Source organism: Penicillium brevicompactum, assembly GCF_028827555.1.
Source record: "Penicillium brevicompactum strain IBT 35665 chromosome Unknown utg000003l_segment0_segment0, whole genome shotgun sequence".
In the NCBI taxonomy this organism is placed as follows: Eukaryota; Fungi; Ascomycota; class Eurotiomycetes; order Eurotiales; family Aspergillaceae; genus Penicillium; species Penicillium brevicompactum.
Window position 1 is genome coordinate 4,434,034 of NW_026623206.1, and position 19,239 is coordinate 4,453,272.

The 19,239-nt window shown below is 47.5% G+C and overlaps 3 protein-coding genes across 3 annotated transcripts; 2 read left to right on the top strand and 1 right to left on the bottom strand.

Annotated features, from left to right (window-relative positions):
• Window positions 1-13,539: 13,539 nt before the first annotated feature.
• Window positions 13,540-15,162, bottom strand: N7506_005444 (RING finger protein; the record flags this gene model as incomplete). Its single annotated transcript, XM_056954738.1, has 1 exon — window positions 13,540-15,162. One exon carries the CDS (start codon window positions 15,160-15,162, stop codon window positions 13,540-13,542), a length of 1,623 nt encoding a protein of 540 aa, XP_056813627.1.
• A 433-nt stretch (window positions 15,163-15,595) lies between these two features.
• Window positions 15,596-16,309, top strand: N7506_005445 (uncharacterized protein; the record flags this gene model as incomplete). The annotated part of the gene is made up of 2 exons (XM_056954739.1): window positions 15,596-16,020; window positions 16,084-16,309. The coding sequence occupies 2 exons, from the start codon at window positions 15,596-15,598 to the stop codon at window positions 16,307-16,309; spliced, it is 651 nt and encodes a 216-aa protein (XP_056813628.1).
• A 978-nt stretch (window positions 16,310-17,287) lies between these two features.
• On the top strand, window positions 17,288-18,721 carry N7506_005446 (uncharacterized protein; the record flags this gene model as incomplete). The annotated part of the gene is made up of 1 exon (XM_056954740.1): window positions 17,288-18,721. One exon carries the CDS (start codon window positions 17,288-17,290, stop codon window positions 18,719-18,721), a length of 1,434 nt encoding a protein of 477 aa, XP_056813629.1.
• Window positions 18,722-19,239: the final 518 nt, after the last annotated feature.

Below are 19,239 nucleotides of genomic sequence, written 5' to 3' on the forward strand. Positions count from 1 at the left end.
TAGCAGTTTTCCTTCGGGCTTCTTTTTTTTGGGTCCCTCAGATTTCACCTCGAACGGTGAGCAGAAGTTACTACGAAGAATATACAAATCGACCAAAGAAGGTAGTCGATCCAGATTCATAGTTGAAGATAGATGTTCAACGATGTCTTCAACATGTATTGGGTCATTGAGTCACCTTGAATGATTCCTGCCACCCTTGCAGTAGCGTTGAACTAACTGTTTGACTCTGGACCGGCTATAAGAGAGAACAGTGCCAGGTAGAATGTATACTCTTGGACGCTAAACACTTGCAAGTGAAAACGATGAATGCCCCAGAACAACTACCGGACCAAGATATGGCAGACCGCCAGCCGAGCGAAATGCCTATCCAAAGTGATGAGGCCTATCCACAGGCTGTTTCCGATCCTGGGCCCCCAATGGTAAGCTAGGTGCGACAACACGTTATAATACCGTGGCTGATCACTACATTCTGTTATAGCAGCAGGAAGCATGCCAAAAGGAGCCCCTGGCGATCGAGCAGTTTCAACCCATATTGGAGACACTGGCAGATCTTGATCGCGATGACCCGAAACTCGCCTTTCAAGCGGCTCGAACCGTGGGACTCTCTCGACGTCTATGGGCCTCGTGTGTGCCGAAACACCGAGAAGGTGAGAAACCAGACGAAAATGACAAAACTTCGAGGGAAGTTACCACCGAACTGAGCAACGAGCGAGATGGGCTCCAGCATCGTCCCGATGAGCAGCTATCTCGCCTGTATTCCTTTGAACAGGCTTTGGGACAGACCCAAGAACGACTGTTTGGCGTTGTCAAGGGCTGGAATCAATGCTCGAGAAGTGATCTGGCTGTGTTGATGGATATCAAAAGCCACGCGTGAGGGTCTGCCAACGGAAGGGTGCCATGTCATACACGACAGTCAACAGATATATCGATCAAAGTCAGAAATCATGAAAAAGGAAAATGTGCTATTCAAACTTGGTTTCAACTTTTTGACTATCTCTTAGAATATTGTGTAAAGTAGACTTTGGATACGTGTTACCATTGAAAAACCTGAGAGAAGCCGCCAAGCACTTTGAATGTAGTCACGCTGCATTCACCTATAGTTTACCGGAAGATTACACAAAATGATGGATCCAGGGATGGCATCATGGGTAGTGTTGCTAGCGGGGAAAGGGTCGAGTGACCGGAATAAGGCAGAGGTTCCATTCGCGGCCACAAAGACAATCGGAAAAATGGGGCTGCGGCTCCAAAAGCAGTTTGGGAGACCATGTCCAGCACCTGCTCACGCATCCGGTGCAAGTTCCCCATCATGGTTTCAATCCTTGGCAGGAAGAATAGATGCTCTCCTACCGTTTCGCCGGTTGATTGATCAACTCGTGCGAGTCGGAACTCTACCCAGTACACCTCCTCGGAAGGAAAATATGCTGAAATGTACAGGAAGAGGTCATCGGCTTGAGTAGAGAAGGAGAGAGGATGCGGACCGGTCCACTTGAAGCCCGACTGGTCCTCGTAGTTGCTGTGGAAGAAGCATTGGACCGAGAGCGGTCCTTGAGCCTCATGTGCCCCAGGCTCTGCTACATTTGGAGAATCCAGCCCAGCATCTTCGTTATCTGCAGAAAGAGAGGGAACCGGCGCCGATATAGGAGAAGACTCTCGCCGGATTTCGTGAATGCTGAGATCGAAGTGGTTATCTAGTCTGCTGTGAGCACAGAACGACCGTAAAATCAAGTGGTACGAACCATTCTGACCAAATTCCGACATCTCGTTCGACTGGGTTCTCGCGCTGCTGTACGGGGGGCGACAACAGTGTTTGAACTGGCGGTACAAGACTAACTGGAGGTTTAAATATACTGCCGGATGCCGATAATTATTTCCAATGTGGCAGAGAGAAAAGTAAACTAGGCATGAATTACTCAGAGAGGGCAACACTGGGAATGAATTAAATAGTGGTGAAGGGCTGGTACCCCGTCACTGATCAACGAAATATCACCGTTGGTCGTATGGCCGCCTCACCGAGCATCCACGTTGAGATTGCCCCGTCTACCTTCACACAAAATCAGCGGCTACTATTGCATTGCATGGAGATTTTATTTCCACCTAGATTCTATAGTTTGAATCTTGAAGCGGTTGTTGCGCTTCCTTGGTCGTAGGTCTTCGGCAAGCTTGGAGGCAAAGCACTCCGATAGGCAAAGACAAGAATCGAGAAGCTTGAAAATTGTCACGGCGGCGGGGTGCTATACCGTATAATCTTCACTAGCCTTATTGAAAGGAGACGAGTTGGGATGATGGGAGTCTATTAAAGATACTTAGTTTCGTTCGCTTGATATGGGGAAGAATCTGACCTTGAATTTTGTTCATGCCCAAATTCATGGTTGTTGAAGCTTAGCTTCAGGCCCGGGGCTGCTAGGTGCTGGAAACCTGAGCGGGAGTCCATCAAATGAAAGCTGGCCTCGAAATCTTGGATCATAGTAGGGACTCGTCTCGTCGAGGGTAGCAACATAGCGGTTGCGGCCTTCGTGTGTCGTATGTGTCTTCGTACAATGGGCTTTGAGGTTTTCTCGACGTGCGAATGCCCGGTGGCATCCAGGCACCCAACAGACATGGGGCTTTTCTTTTGAGTGGTTTTTTATATGGCGCTTGAGGTGGTCCTGACGCTCAAACCCCCTTCCGCAGCCAATGATGGTGCAATTGAATTTTCGCTTGTGCATATCATATCCTGGGTCCTAAAAATCCAATTCATGCCCGGGCTGTTTGCGATAGACGGGACAGTCAAGCAGTGAAGGGTCGCTTATACACATGGTAGTATCGTCGATTTTCTCGGAGTTCTCCTTTGGCGGATCAAGCAACCGAGTAGAGGAGATACCAGCACCAGAGGGGATGGGGGAGGCTTCAAAAGCTGTGACATGACTACAGAGCTCCGAATCGTCTTTTATCCCGAACCAGGAAATATGGCGCCATTTGTTTGCATTGATGAGAGCAAGGTCGTTCCAACCACCGGTCCCAAACGACACTTCATTTCCAGCAGTGGAGCTACCATCCCCCAGTCCGTGTGAATATCCAGAAGACATATCCGAAGAGATAGATGTTTCGAAAAGGTTTGGAAAGCCATACTCGAATACTGTCGAGGCCGATCGATTCGCCCTGTCTACAGAGTCGCTGCAGCAAAGCCAGATTCCAGTTCGCGTGACAGCAGGCTTCCTCCGACAGTCTGTTTTCAAGGCAGTCTTTGGCTATTTGTGGAATGGCAATGGCCAAATACACGGTGGTGATCCTGCCGAGAACAACACCGATATTCAGTATCACGGCGAGCAGCTCAATCAAGGAGATGTTGGTAGGAATGTGACAGCGATACCAGACATGGATGTGGATTCTGGCAGTGTCACAGAGATTCCTCTCGCCGCCTCAACAGCTCTGGCTCACAATGTGGTAACTGTTGCTCCAGCAGCGAACCAGCCAACGGTGTTCTGTGTCATGAATATCACTCTAGGGGAAAATACACAAAGCGTCGGACTACCGATCGATGAGAGTTTCTTTGAGGAATTTTCGTCGGGTCTTTCTAACAATAACTTCAGTGTCCAACTGATGGATGGGCGACACATACATCCCGGCGAGTGCTATTCGCATTACGTGGATTATCCATCGTCGCAGCTTCATGCCAACCTCAAGAATCAGTATCCTGAGTACGAGAGTGTGCCCTCGCAGATGGGCATCGGGACTAAAAGACAGAGGACCGGTGAAAATGACCAGCAGATGGCTAGAGCAATGGCTTGGTTGCAAGAGCAAATCTCCAAGCTGAAAGATCGAGACGGCAGTGGTGAAGGAGAGCTTTAAAGGGTAATGATGTATTTCATTGTAGTGTCACTACAAAAGCTTCCGAGGACTATAAGTGACATCACAACACAGAAGATTGAAGATTGTAGATGTCGTGTGTGAGGTGTGTAATAAATGTTCTGTTGTCCCTCTGTTGTATCTCAAGCATATTTAATACGTTTCTGGTATTGTCTAACAAATCTATAGAAGCACTGATTCTTGAAAAATATAGTGAATTATGCAATTTTTAGTATATTCTCCTCGGATTTCTTCATAAACAATTCGTTATGCGCGTAGTGGCTAGTGAGATGTACATAGTGGTCTTTAAATCCTGTGCGTTGGTGATTCCCCTACTGTGCCAAAGGCTGTCGTCTACTAATAAACATAGTTCAGAGTACTTGAAATATCGCACGTCGCGTTGCCGTATGAAAACGTGGAGAAGTAGTATCAGCCGTAATTAGATCATTTCTCGGTGTATTTCTTTGGAAGACGATCATTCTACTACATGACCCATAAAGCGATAGGTCGACCTCACTTCCACCCAAAATTGCCCAAAAAAACACGAAATGAATAAAATCACTCGCGCAGGCAATGGAATTGGTCAATCAACAGAGCGGCCAAATCGGGCATATTCACTAGATTTTCATCAACTCGCCCCTCATTATATTTCTTGAGAAAATGCTGGATCAAGAGATATCCAAGTTGATACATCCGGCCCGGGGCAAGCTGGGCTTTAGCCAGTTCCTGTTTGCACACGGCTGTCTTCATTGAAGCGGATCGAGCAGATTTCCGTTCTTCGAGCTGAGATTGTAATGCCGAAAGGTGTGCACGAAGAAGCAAAATCCGTCGTGAATTGCGATGAACGGCTTGACTCAATCTCTTCAACTTCGGCCAGCTTCGTCTCTTTAGAAGTTGAATCTTAGTCACAATTTGACTTGTGTTCACTAAATTCACTAATGGTAGCCGGGCCTTCTTGACAGGGAGGGCTATCTTGTCATTTCCCTTCTTCCCCTGCGAAACTTGTGTACGCTGTGCTTGAGCCAACAGATCCGATACCGAAGTCATCGGGGCAAATGCTAGATTCAAACGTGGACAGTGAACTTTGGCCATTGTCGCCGGCAATGTTCCCACTGGCCACTCTAGTTCATTCGTGACGGCAGTGATACGATTCACTGGGGAGGTGCCCGAAAAGAGTAAGAACAAAAGTATCATACAACTGATGTAGCTTTCATCGGAGCTTTGACTTCGCTCATTTGGCGGCTTCTTTTTTTGTAAAGCTGTGCCGAGACTTTGCTCAAACAAGTGATTTTTAGAATCCGTGGCCGGGTTAGCACAGATACCGTGAGCTTTCATTTGCGCCGTGAATTTGGTACCTATTGTGCATAAATTGACCTGTCTGCACCGGAATATTAACCTTAAATAGTGATTGAATACGACATAATCACTGAAACGAGTTTTGAGTTCGGCAGTACATTATGATGCCACCCCGGCCAGCACTGTCGATTTCTGAGGCTACTCTCTACTTGCGGGCCCTTTAGAATCAACGGCATGATGGTCGTTCTGGCAGGCAGCGAAATTGGAGGCTGTGTAGCCTCACTATGGGAATGGCAATGGTCATACCAGCCTAAAGTCAACATCTAGAAATGGTAGTTTGCATGCTCAAAGCACGACCGAGCTTACAATGGGTTGACGATGACGATCTTCAGCATATTTACTCTTTCCATTCTCATTCAGCTAGGGAACATCCATGGTCTAACTTCATGTTCGAACTCGCGTGGGCCTCTGGAAAGCAGCCGGGATACGAAATAGGAGTTTGCGCGATATCAGCTTAGTCCCAAGTTTGGATTCTGTATCCCAAAGTCGGGTTGGAGAGGCAAGCTGCCCTGAGAAGAACTGTTGGCTCAAACTATCAACATCCAGATCTAGAGAGCTATTATAGAGTATCTACGTTAATAACTTCACCGAATGCCAGTCACTATGAGATATGGATTCAAGTGTCAATTGAAAAGTGCGAAAATTCAGCTGTCCTAGGCAATATTCTCTTTCTTTTATCCGGAAAACTCACAGCCGCATGCGAGCGAACGGTCACCGGTCCCCCAGCGTGCTTATGTAAACGACGCAGGATAAAGTGATGTACTGTAAAAATACCGATCAAAACGAGAAGGCCACCAAGGACAATACTAAGTAAAAGCGCCACGCCCTGTTTTGAAAGCCCCACCGGTATGTTACTGCCTGATATTGCCGTGTCTTGCCATTCACGGTTTGAGGTTTTTGTGGCTGATATGGGTCCTATCGTCTGCGAATTACTTTGAGAACTGGTTGTTTCTGCCAACGTTTGTGACAAAGTTGGGAAATCATGAGTGGTGACCTCAGATGAAGAATGTCTCGTGGTCTCACTGATATGACCAGCAATGACAGACCTCCCGGTACCAAAATTGCTTGTTGTCTCTTTCTGCGAGAGGTTCCCCTTGCCAGTTTCTGTGCCAATGGCATCTTTTGTATGCTCCTGGCTCATAGAAAAATCTAGAGGTGCCACGTTGGGTTCCGATGAATATTCTGGATGCGATTTATCCGAACTCGCAAAGCCTTGAGGAGGAACACGATCTAACTCAACCGGTAGAAGCGCAATTTTGCTAATGACTTCCTGAAGCAAGCTTGCAGCGTCGCTCTTTGAATCTGCTTTCGGTAGGATGCGGTCATCAAAGCCAGTGTTGATGTGTTGTCCTCTTGTGGTACCAGTTGAGAGATCTACCCCGGTCACTCTTCCATTACGGTCTACTTCCGTTGCAGATGCAACGGCAGGGGTGTTGACTGGAGAGTTGGACTTTGATCCCAAATGATCACAATATAATGGTCGGTGCAAGGTCGGCGAGGAAGACTGTTCTGAGACTGGCATTTCGTGAAGTCTCGAACTGTCCTCGGGTGATACCTGGCTTATCTGAGAGCCAGTGTCATGGTTGGATGTAGGCTTCCGCGAAGCAAATGTCGGCTGCGTGTTCCTTGTTGTCAGCCATATGCCTAGAAAAGCGACAGTTGATCTCGAGATGTCGTAGGAAACAAGGGGAAGTCGGGATAGAGGCATATACGATACATACGTTAGCTGGGCGGTGGTTGCCTTTTTCCATTGCAAGTTGCTTCACATGCCTGATGTGAAAGCAATCAAGCGAGGGAAGGCCAGAGCATCTCTCCGCTTAGTCTCATACTGATATAAGCTGACTAGCCCAATATGTTGGGTCTTTGCCAAATGGCTGGTATGATTCCTTGTATCAAAGATTAGAATTTGAGGTAAGATCCAAGGCACGTAGACTCAAATTGTTGCTTTATGTCTCATGCTGGGGATACAAAATGTCAATCTTGCATCTTGCATATCAACGTCGAGCCGCATTTCTTGAATTCTCTGACCCGCATTTAGGTCTAGCCCGCAATTTAAATCGTAACAGGTGAGGATCGTTGGGAAAATCCGCGGATGTGGTGAACATCGTTGAAGTCATCTTCGATGCTCAACCCATGGCATTGCAACATAAATAAATCCTGCATGCAGCCGTGGCAAACTGCTGTTTGATTGCAGTAAATTAATCGACAGATGGCGCCTGCTTTAAGCCGTGTCGAGCGAGAGCAACTCCGCAAGCGCCGCAACAATCTATTACGGCGCCACAATGAATTTTGGCTTCTATATGGGATGAAGAGCTGGCTCATCATGGAATCGCCTGATGGTCAGATTTTCACATATCACTCTCACCCAGATACCCCTCCACCCTCCAGGGAAGACATGGTAAGACGATGTTGACATAAGGAATGGTGATTTGCCGCTGATTGGTGAAAGAAAATACGCTCCAAGTCTACTGTTGTTCGAACGCCTCGTTTTTATAGCTCCATGGCCTCTGCTCAGCCAGTCGACAAAAACCTCCCCGTTCTCTGCGCTGCGGTTCCTCAATACAACAGATGGGAAGCTCTAGCGCAGATTTTGGAGAATAGTCGTCGCATGTTTTCGTGATCATCGAACCCTTTTGCGCCTACTTAGTTCACTTTGGTGCCCGGTGGGATTCGAAAATTAGCAGATCCCAGCGCAGTCGCTGAAGCAATATATCAGTTCTGTATGACATTCACTATCTTTGGGTTGCTAGCAAATCTTGCTATGTTTTCTGTGTACCCCATACATGCTCTGTGGACTGTGGTATATTGTTAAAGGGACAGTATCTGTCGGATCCGAGGGATGCAGGCACTAGTACTCGAGCAAGCACCAACAAGAAACAGACCAAAAAACGAGTGATTCAACATAATTTACTACCCTCTTTGGTTTGTGAAATGGCTTTGGCTCACTGACAGGAGGGGACCGACCGTCGGTGGGTGCTTAGTCACGATGATGGGTTGATGGGCCCCAAACAGTACAAACATGCCGAGAATTCAGATGCCAAGCAAATTTGAACCCTCTTTTTCGGATTTATCAATTACTTTCCGTTTTACCACCGTTTTTCTACCTTATAACTAAGGTAATTTTTAGAATTAGTGTCCTATTAACTCTTTATATCACGTCTAAAGTCGCGAAAAGACGCGTGTATTTAGGAATTTTATAAATTACAGAGGTTCACTAGAAAGTGGTGGTACTCACGCATAAACCTCATATATATATCCAAGATCAAAACATGAATATCAACATTTTTCGCGATATCTTGACTTCCACCGGTCGGACCCAACTCAAAATTGAAACATGTACTAGTATATCTACTATAAATGTACCTTTCAATTTTGAACTTTGTACGACTGGTAAAAGTTCGTATTACAGCGATTACACAAATTGATTTGTCAGCGTTGAAATGGGCTTTAATGGGGGCCCCCACTAATGGGCCGTGGGCTCGAAGTTTGGGCCCAACCCGGCCCATTGCGAGAGTCTAGGTTCTACAATAGAGGGTGGTGGAGAAGATATGATTCTCGACGATGAGGAATCAAAGCAAAGAATATGTTCACCATGGGTACCGGCAAACCGGTTGCTCAGCCTAATTTACCTTCTACGCCCTTAGTTCGGCGGCAGGTAACATTATCTAGCTGTGAAATAAAAGGTTATACATGTTCTAAACGCCCTACACGTGTTCAATAGCTAAACTTATGTTCTTATTGTACTTTTGATAGTGGACAAAATCGAATGGTTTTCACTAATTTAAAGGGGAAGGTCGCTTGTGCGACCGTGGGTCACGTTGTGTGGGTAGCCCAGTGGCTAATGAGCCAGCGGAATAACTTTGTCCCGCATCCGTCTCCGACGCTATCTACCAGTAACGTGCCTCCGGCGATGCCGGTGGAGTCGACCGTGTTGTGCGCTTGAATCGAGAACAACTGGAACATGGCATAAGCAGACAGACCGTTTCTAAAAGGGTTAAGACACTCACTGATGGGGTCACTAGACAGATCGTTGTTTCGTCTCACGCTGTGAGCGGGTAGTGGGACAGGTGTCTGCCTTGCAAAAGAACTATCAGCGCAAGTCCTCGCGATACCGTGCTGTATGAACAGCATCCCTTACTTCCGGCTCTGATGTGAACATGATTGCCTTTAAGGGCCTGGAAGTCTAGTAAAGTTTTAGCATGTCTCGAACTCGGACGAAGCAAGGGCCATACCACTGGAATCGTGACCAGCAGGACGCTCAGGATGAAGATCCCCAGCGCAATCATCTTGTTTATGCAGAAAAGTCGAAAGCACCGCAAAGCAAAGAAGAGAAAAATCCGCCGTTATATATCCGGCCCCTCCTTGGTAATCCAAAGAAACAAATAAAATGGTATTACCGGTATGAGAGAGCTACCGACCGCTGTGAAGTCACAATTTAAATTGATGAGCCCGCAGCAATATGATGCTATCACCAAAAACATGAGGATATTCGACCTACTGACACAGTCACCTCAATTTTACGACTGGCTCATTCGACAAATTCCTCACATGCATACAACGGTGTATATGTAGGAAATCTTGTCAGCTCGCTGGCTCGATGTCGTTTCACTGGGACTTCCAACTTTGTTTGACAACACCAAAGAGCTCAAATTCACAGCTCCAATCACCTCTATGGCCCAGAATGATTTGCTAAATGAGGGTATGTCGGACACCTAGGTATTGACAACTGCAGTGGATATGTATTAGCTAACCATATTGGATAGGAGTGATGGAAATCATAAGCTCATCGCCCGGATTTTCGGTTGACTACTTTTCGTTTCGCGCTCAACACCATATCCTGCAGGTCATACAACGTCAACTCGAAAATCATGCCTTCCGCTTCCTTCGGCAATGGCTTCTGTCGGACTCTCTCGCGGCCGGATGGACGTGCCCAGAAGCTTTTGAGTTACACAAGTTCTTTCGATTCTTGAAAGCTCATCGAAACAAAGTCAAGGACGAATGTTTTCAGTTGACTCTGACCGCGTTGACAGGATGGCATCGCGTGATTACCAGTATTCGCCACGCAGCTGTGCACCGCATTCCACACGATCGGAAAAATCTCCTTAAGATGCTTCGCGGGGCCATTGAATTTTCGAAATGCACCGCTGGCTTCAAAGAGACCAAAAGTCTTTATCGCATTTAAGAGTTCGTGAAGACAGCGCTGTCAGAGTTCGACCAGCTGACAGCCCAGCTCAAGCAAAAAGCTCTCCTAAAGATTTCTTTATGTGAATGCCGCCCCCAGCATCTGGATCGGCGGATGATCTTGCTTCCGGAAGCGGTCAAGAGAGTGCTTCAGAGCATTGACGACGATTTTGTCTCCGAAGTGAAACAGTTCTTACGCGCGGAGTTCAAAAGCTCCTAAAGCTCGTCGGTTTATCCCTACAACGCGAAGCGCATGATGAAATGCACGGCCCCTCTGCTGTGGCTAATATGAAAAATATATAGCACGGATTCTGATATGCGATTCAATTGTTGCGGAAAAACCTCAAGCCACAGATCAAACCTCGTCTAGTATTCAAAGTCAGCCCACGGACTTTGTTTTAAATCCAGCTCAACCGGTTATCCTAAATGGTCTTGACAGGCCAAAGACACAAAGCTCCCAAAGTGTCAAAGCCATCGAACTGAAGACTGTCGAACAGAAGAGACCCTCCACTGCTGCTTCCACTCCTGCTCTGCACTGGTTTCCTCAGCTCGGGATTTATCAAGAGCCACTTTCAATAAAACAATAGCTCGAATCAGGCGCGGGTCACCAGAAGGGCTTTTTGCGGGGTTGAAATGATACTGCAGAGCAAGACTTTGGGTTGCGTCCATTGTGGCGCTGACGAGTTGGTGGAAGCTCTCAAAACACTTGGAATAAAAATTGTTCTCAAGACCCTGCTGACTATGTTGTTGCATTCGTTCGGCCTTTAACTCCAAAATCGACATTTGGGGTTGTGTTTTGGACTTTCTCAGCCGCGGCCGTGTGGTTTCCAAGGCCATAGTAGACCCACGAGCCATAGAGATTTGGTGGTCCAGTAGATTCATCTCAGGAAGAGATGGCTTGATTTGTAGGTTAGTTGGTATGGTAGTCATAGGGATAGCATCTTTGGCCGTGTCGGTGGATCGACTGTAGATGCTTGAGGTGGTGTCGCCAGAGCCACCGCGAATTTGTTTTTGAAAAGGGTTCATCGGATATCGATCGCAGACTGACGTCTCAGGTCACTGAAACGGAGGTTGGGCTCGAGATTCGCAGGCTTTTTAAGAACGAAAGGTCTGTTTTATGGGCGAACGCAGTCAATTGGTGCTCTTGGATATTCTCTCAACGGCTTTCCTCGCATTCTCACCACCGTTGACGGACCTCGGACTCTTAGTCGTAGACCAGCACCGGCAAAGCACCAAGCCAGCCTGTTGATAATCCCAACGATGTTCCTAGGCGCCAATTGCACCGCCATTCTCGTAGGTGGTATATTGGAGACGGCGCATGGTTCTTTGCCACCGAGTGACCTTCATGACGATTTTATTTGCAACGCCCTACTCGCAATATCTAGATTTTCACAAACAAGGGCGGCCATCACGTGTATGCATAGGGCGCAAATACAGACACGGCATGTTGGAGTTTAGATTCAGACAGCCTAAGCATAATATTGATTTGTTTTGATTGTTCCCGACTAGTTTTATTGCCAGGGTAAACCAGCAAGGCAGAAAGGGGCGGGGAAAGCGGCAGACGAGACTGGGCACGGGCCCCGTCTTATTGGGTGCCAGAGTTTCCTGGATTTCCCGTCTCGCCTAAATCGAATATTGCTTCTAACTGTTATCTTCCTAGAACACCAAATGAGAAATCCACACAGCTCACAGCCGCCGTCTTTTCTGCCCAACAGTAGGCTCCAAGAAGTGGACTAGTCGCTTTGACCCACGATAGCAGTAACAAGATCTCCGTGGCGGCCAATCTAGGATTTGATGATCTGCACGTCCAAACTGAGCGTAAGCCTTCTGCTCATCGAGAAATTCTACCGTCGATTTGGGGAAGCCGCCAATCTTTTCACGAAAGGTGTCATTGGCAATCTCAATTGAGACTCTTTCCTCAAGGCTGGTGACCCGAAAAGCAACGCGCTTTCTGAAATATCCACACAGTTGGCAAATGTCGACTGGATCTATGCTTCCCAAATCGTGGTCCTGACCAGACCGAAACCTGGCGCCGGGGAACTCGACAAGAACTCGCTGCAGGATCTCGGTAGGGTTCGGTCGTGAACAAAGAACAGATCCCCGACAATAAAAGGAAGCATTGCCCTGGACGGGAGACTCATCTAGTTCAAAGAAAAACATGGCCGACGCAAGAATGCTCCTCACAAGCTCAGCTGGCACTGCAAACTCCATATGCGACATTTTTTCCAGCGAGCACGTATCGTCTAATGCTGGCAGTGTACCATTGATGGCCTGGTCCAGCCGGAAAATATCGGGTGTCGACGACTGGGGAAGATAATTGAGAGCTTCCAAAAACCCTTGCTTTCCATCCATAGAGGGAGAAGACATCATGGCCCGAAACAGTCGGGGAAGAGCACCCTCCCGAAAGCGATCAAGAAAACCAGTTGAATCGCTGGGACTAGACGTGGAGAATCCTGTTCCGACAGATAGGAGAAGGTCGTGCCTTTTCGCCATGGGCCAGATGATGCCCGACTCTCGCAAAGCAATGGCTAGCGGATTGTTCGCCCGGACCCCACCATCTTGCAAGAGACCAAGGCCTGGCAAAGTTTTGGTCTGGAAGTAACTAGAGAGTGTCAGCGCGATATTATGTCTCATGGTGTCTGAACTCACAAGGGTGCTGCAACTGCATATAGCTCTGTCAAAAGCTAATCGTTAGCAAAATCGGCTACTACTATTCACATTGGGTGCACTCGGACGGTCGACTTACGCTTCCCATAGAAAAGGATCCTCCCGGTCATCATGTGGCGCCAAAAATTGATAGGCGGTATTTGCGCAACGCGGGCTTTTTCTTCGGTAGTTGGCCAATACGCAGGCTTTGCCATCGGAGGTACGACTTGCCACAATAGCGACCCGGCAACCCGCAGGGCTAGCCGTGGCAACATCGAACATGCGGCGAGATGGGCCAACGGCTGCTTTGAAAATTTGTGACAGCCCATCGGAATCATAAAGACCATCTGTGGTCAAGTTAAACGCCGAAGCAAGCCACCGAATACAGCGAGGAAGTGGGTTATTGGAGGAACGACGAAAAATATTTCGCGCAAGGTCGGGGAATGCATTGAAACATTGCGTGACTGAAGATTGATTGAGAATGATGTCAATAGCGGATAGTGCGCCTGAATCGCCAGTTTTGTTAGTCTATCAACCATAATCACTCGGCCAGTGGTCGTACGTACCTACACTAGTTCCAGTGCACAGATCTGGTAGAGATGCGATCGGAACACCAATGCGCCTTTCTAAAGCTTGTAGAAGGCCTAGTTGAATCAGACCGCGCACTCCACCGCCATCTAAACTGAGAATCACCGGATGCTTAGTTGGAGGTAGTTGGCGGACAGTGACGTTGGACCTCTCGTCGCAGATAGGGCATTGGGCGACCTCGAAATGATACTCCCCAAGCGAACTTGGATTTCCGAAGATCACGATGCAGGTGTCACATATTGCATGTTTGCAGGGGAGCATATGCTCCGGGGGTCGACACAGACAGACCAAGCAAGTAGTGGTGGAACGAAGACCACCCCACCGGCGATACAAGCGATGCAACGTCTCCTTTCGAATGGCTGCTGAAGTCCTCACAGCGCTCAACTGCCAGAAATGTTGCACGAAGCGGGATAAAACGCCAGAAATATGGCTCTGGAACATCTCGTCCCAGATGCCGAGACATGGCTTCTCATAAAATGCGGCGAACACCAAGGTGGGTGAGAAACCTGGGAAAGTCAGCTTTTGAATCGAGACATGAAAGTGCGAGTAAGAAGAAATCGAACTTACCATGCATTCCAGGGGGTAGGCATCCATCAAGAAAGCCGTAGCTACAAAGTCATCAAAGTCCTCCCTTGAGCAGCTAACGGATTTTCTATGCTGGCTGACCTCTCGAAGACAATCGCTCATCGTGTCATTTCTCGTATAGCCCCTTCGGGCCCTTTCCAATAGATCAAATGGCGGTGCATCGAGCAGCCTTTGGTGACTTTGTACATGAGTGTTCCAGAAAGCACTGAGGTGAACTGCTGAGAACCGCCGACAAGCTGATAGTTGCTCGGCCTGGACTATACCGAGTTGCTTGAGGATCAAGCTTTCCAGTGGCGCAAAAGCGACGCTGTCTGAAAGCCCGCTACGTGGACTGAGATCGAGAATCGTGACTGTCCCGGTCTTGATCATCTCTTGAAGCTGTGCGTATTCTTGTGTGAAGGCTTTTGTTGTATGCTTGCCGTTGGTCAAGACAATGACTATCTGCGTGGGAGCCGGAATACCCTCGTCGCCAATAGTCAGCTGTCGACGTGGTTGTTGGAGTAAGTTTCTTGCGGCCTGAATGTCAGCGGCGGAATCGAGGAACAAACACAGGACCTGGGTCCATGGTAAAACAAGTTCCCTCTTCACTTCTTGTTGTAGCCTTGCAGGAGGCAACAGCCCTTCTGTGCCCGTTATAGAGAAGCTTCGATGCTTTGTAGTTGAATGCTTGAGCCATTTCGAGTCGCCCATGCTGTGTTCCAGGTTTAAACTGCTTTCAGCAAACAATATAGGGCTGTGTGTATGAGCGGTCTTGGTGCTGAGATGAAGACGAATCAAGCCTGCGGGGCCTTTGCGTGTGATGTTGTTGTATGGAAACAGAGCCCGCAAAGCTTTCATGCGGTTTGAACTACCGGTAAAATACAGCAGAGATGGATATTGACATTTTGGATAGGGTAATTCCTGCACAAGTTCTCCCAAGCGGTTGGTATCCACCAAGTTCCATATTTCATTCTCGCTGACGAGATCAAGCCAAGCAGCCATTAGATGGAGTGAGAGATCTAAAAAAGAAAGAGGTCTGCTGGAGGCTTTATATTCGGGGACTCGTCTGAAATTGACAAGAGGAGGTTCAAAGTGTCGCTGGGCCCCCAACTTGGAACTGGCGTGGTATTTTCTCGTCTCAGAATTTGATCTCAAGGGAAAACATTTGGGCGCCAGGTTTCTTCTTCGTGTGTATCTGCAAGTTGCGGTCGTTTGAATCAAGTTTGTAACGAATGTCACTTTCTGTCAGACTCACCGCGAGACAAAGCTGCGGCTTCCTCTATATTAGAATGGTAGCAATTTTGCACTAATGACTATATAATGCATTCTAAAGCCCTTTCTTGGTTTGTGGCCTCTTCGTGATAGTCTCTAACATTCCTCGGCTATTACCTCTGTGGGAAACCATTTAAGTATGACAGGTAAAATGGGATCAGAAATGATTGCCCTTCCTGCAATGAACTCTGCGCTTGTTCCGTTCCGCCCAGCTGAAAATGTGACGCCTGCGCTGTCTAGAGCCAGCCAGATCGACGACCCGACTGAGACCACTTATGTCAGAATGCTCAGGGAAGAGGCAGAAATGGACATCAGCTTCAATATCACGGTCGGTGTGGCTAATTGGGCACTGCTTGCCGGTTATCTCGTCATCCCCGGCACGTTCACTTCACTGCAGACTTCAAATCAGGTCGAAAAGGCTTTGCAAGTCAACAAAGCCGGTCGTACCGTGCTGCATACCATCCAGAACCCTCCATTACTCGGGATTGCGTGCCTTCTTCTTGTGAGTGGCATTGGAGCTCTCATGTGGCTGATGCACTTCCCAAAGCTCAGGGGAAACTACCTATGGCTGATCAATAAACTCTTTGTGTAAGTGAGCAATGCCGTGAGACAGATTTGGAGAGCGCGGGCTCAAGACTAAAACCGAACTAGGCCTCTATGCTTGAATGCTGCCGCCGGGCTGCTGACCACTGTCATCAACGTGTGTACGTCTCAAGGTGGAGACTGGTCGGTAATGGCAATTGTCACAACTGTTGTAACTGGAGCGACACTTTCTATCTGTTCAGCACTTCTGGCGATCTACAAATTCTACAAGTTGGAGGAGATTATAAAAGAAGATGAGTATATCAGGCGTTTTCGAGCTGCGATCTCAAAGTGATGTGAAAGTTTCAGACTGTGAAAGGGCGTGATCACATGTACCACTGATCATTTGACAATGGTGTTGGATTTGTGCTGGTTTTCATGCCGAGATGTCGATCCGTGCTTTTTGTTTAGTTGTAGATTTCGATATTACTATTCTGGTCCCTATACAATTTTGGTCACGCACCTCTGTCATGTAAATTGTACTAACCAGAGCCCAAATTCTAGCAATATTAGTTATTAAGTGTCAAAGGATGCTTCATCGATATAGTAATTTTGAATACCCAATGGACCGAGGATCGACGGAAGGCCACTCTCAACGCCATCCTTGCACAGGAAATTCTAGAAAAGAAACAAATCGCTAGGTATCATTTTGATCCCACGTAGCAGCTGTATTGCATGCAAGACAAATTTGCAACTTGGGACCGACTTTTTGTCTCCATAAACTTTCTCAAATTGACACTGACCCAATGAATGATTCTGGAGGTCAACGCATCTGCACTCATTGGTCAAAAGCCTAGCGAAAGTCGCCGCAATTAAATCTCTATGAGAGGTTATGCTGCTCTAGTGCTTATACGTTGGTCTGTTATCCTTTCTCATGAAACAGCTGACCATAGTCGTTATTTGTCAGGAGAGGAAAAATGCCTTTCAAAACAAAAATCAACAAGCTGTTTCCGGACACAAAAAGAGATCATATTCAAAGCCTAGGTTTCAGAACTCGTCAACAACATATGGTCGCATTCCATTGCCTTTTTATTATGAGACAGAATTCTAACGAGCTAGAGTGTAGTTAAGTAAATGCTCACTTGATCTTTTTGAAAGTTGAGCACACTCAAACAACTTGCGGTGCACGCATTTATTTGTAACGCACATTAAAATATCGCGGTCTTGCGTCTTCAGAAAGACTTCGCTCAGAATCTCGAAATGCATAAATACCTGCCATCAACCGCGTGAATGATTTGCTTTTCGTAGAGAACATCGCGGTCGGTCATTCATTATGGCATCGAGTGGTGGTGTTAATAAAACCTCTACCGGCAACACCAAGGGCAAAAAATCTCATCTTCCTGAAATGGTGGAACGAGACAAAGAAGGCCAGCTGCCCCCTGGATTAATGGAAAGGGTAGCTGCACAGGCGTCTATTTCCCAAGGGCGTCACTCGCCAGACAACCCCTCAGACACATACGATGGCGGTCAGCTTGACGACAATGGCCCGATTGACCAAGCCAATTCTTCGCCACCATCAGACAGCTCAGTGGTGAAATCTATCGAGAGAGATGACACCCCGATGCATGATGCTGGAACCGGGTCAAGCTCTAGTGGTCATGAACGCCCTCCTGCAGCCGGTCATTCACAGAATCAAGATGATTTGTCTCCCAGTGCCCGAGGTACCACCGAGCCCGAAGAGCCAGAGCTTCTAGCCACCCTTGATCCCTCCAATGATGAGGAAGAAAGCGACGCGCTCGTAGATGGATGGGGAACCCTGCGAGGATCAAGCTTTGTCATTCTCCAGTACGGGCCTCGCCATGGAGCCAGATACAAATTCAAATACCGACATGGATATACCAATGCATTCATGAATAGCATGTCTGAATCGTCTCTGCGGATCTCCCAGATCAAAGTTAGTCCAAGGAGCAAAGTCTGGCGGTATACCAAGAATAATGTTGTCGGGATCTACGGGATTGCCTCGGAAGAAAGAAAGAATCCAAATAAAAAATACAAGTCTGATCCCTGTACTTGGTTGAAGATTAAATGGAAGGACCTGAAGTCAGAGGATACCGACAAAATGCAAGATTTTTGTTCTTGGATTCCCAGATCCGATTTCATTCGCTTCTGCAATGGCAAGCGCGCTGCAGATGCAAAGATCAAAGAGGTCTGGGACAAACAAGAAGAACGCTATCAGCGTGTGCTCCAGAGTGACACTGGAAGAGGCTCTGAAGATCGGTCTCCCACCCCTTGCCCATTGGGGTCAGCAGCGAGGCAATCACTTCCGCGAGAGCAAACACGACGTCTCAGTTCACCTGCAACTCAATTCTTATCTGCGGGCCAATATGAAATTCCCCCTTCCTCCACTGCACAATTGCATCCAAGACAGGGGTCGTCAACTAACCCAATCAACCTTGATGGAGATGAGGCACCTCACAATCCAGTTTCCTCCGGCGCTGCTTTGAACTCGAACACCAACGCCGTGCAGAACAAGTCCAACCTCGCAATTGGCCAAAGAGCCATACGTACAGAAGCGGAATTCATTGCAGAAAGGGAGAAAGACGAGGGATGGCATGATCTAGACGATATCCAGAGAGAAACTCGCCTTACGGTGGCGAAAGCCATGTATGACCTGTACCGGGACACAATCGCCCAGAATATGCAACCCCAAGGCTCGGTCGATACTCCAATTGGCCAACGACCAGGAGTAGCCGTCGCCGCCCATTGATGCCTTGATTTCCTCTAGATTGCTGACGTTGAATTGGGCGTTTTGATTTACCAGTTTGATAAATTGATTCATGGATCGATAAATAGACCGATAGATAGCTTTCTTTTATTTCGAATGGAAACAAATTTGTTTTCTTGTGTTTTTTTATGTGGTGTCCAGATCCAAAACAGATTGCACAGAATGAAGTGATCTGGCGTATATCGTCTCCAGAAGGTCCCGAGTCATTTCATTCTTGTTGTTCTATTTGCAGTATATCCACACTGCCACTCGGTGACGAACTTTAAGTGTCCGTTATGTACAAAATGTGAGTAATGAATTAGAAGCTTGGCCAACTGGATGTAATAAGTTTTGACGGGTGATATGAATCTGTTAATCGTATCAGAGAATTTGGCGGGATTGTACTAAAGGAGTGCCCGACTCAATTCCCTAAGGTAAGGGGTTTTGAGACACAACGAGCAAATAGTACGATAACAAGCACTAAGGAACTAACAGCCCGTAAGAGGACATGGCAACATGAG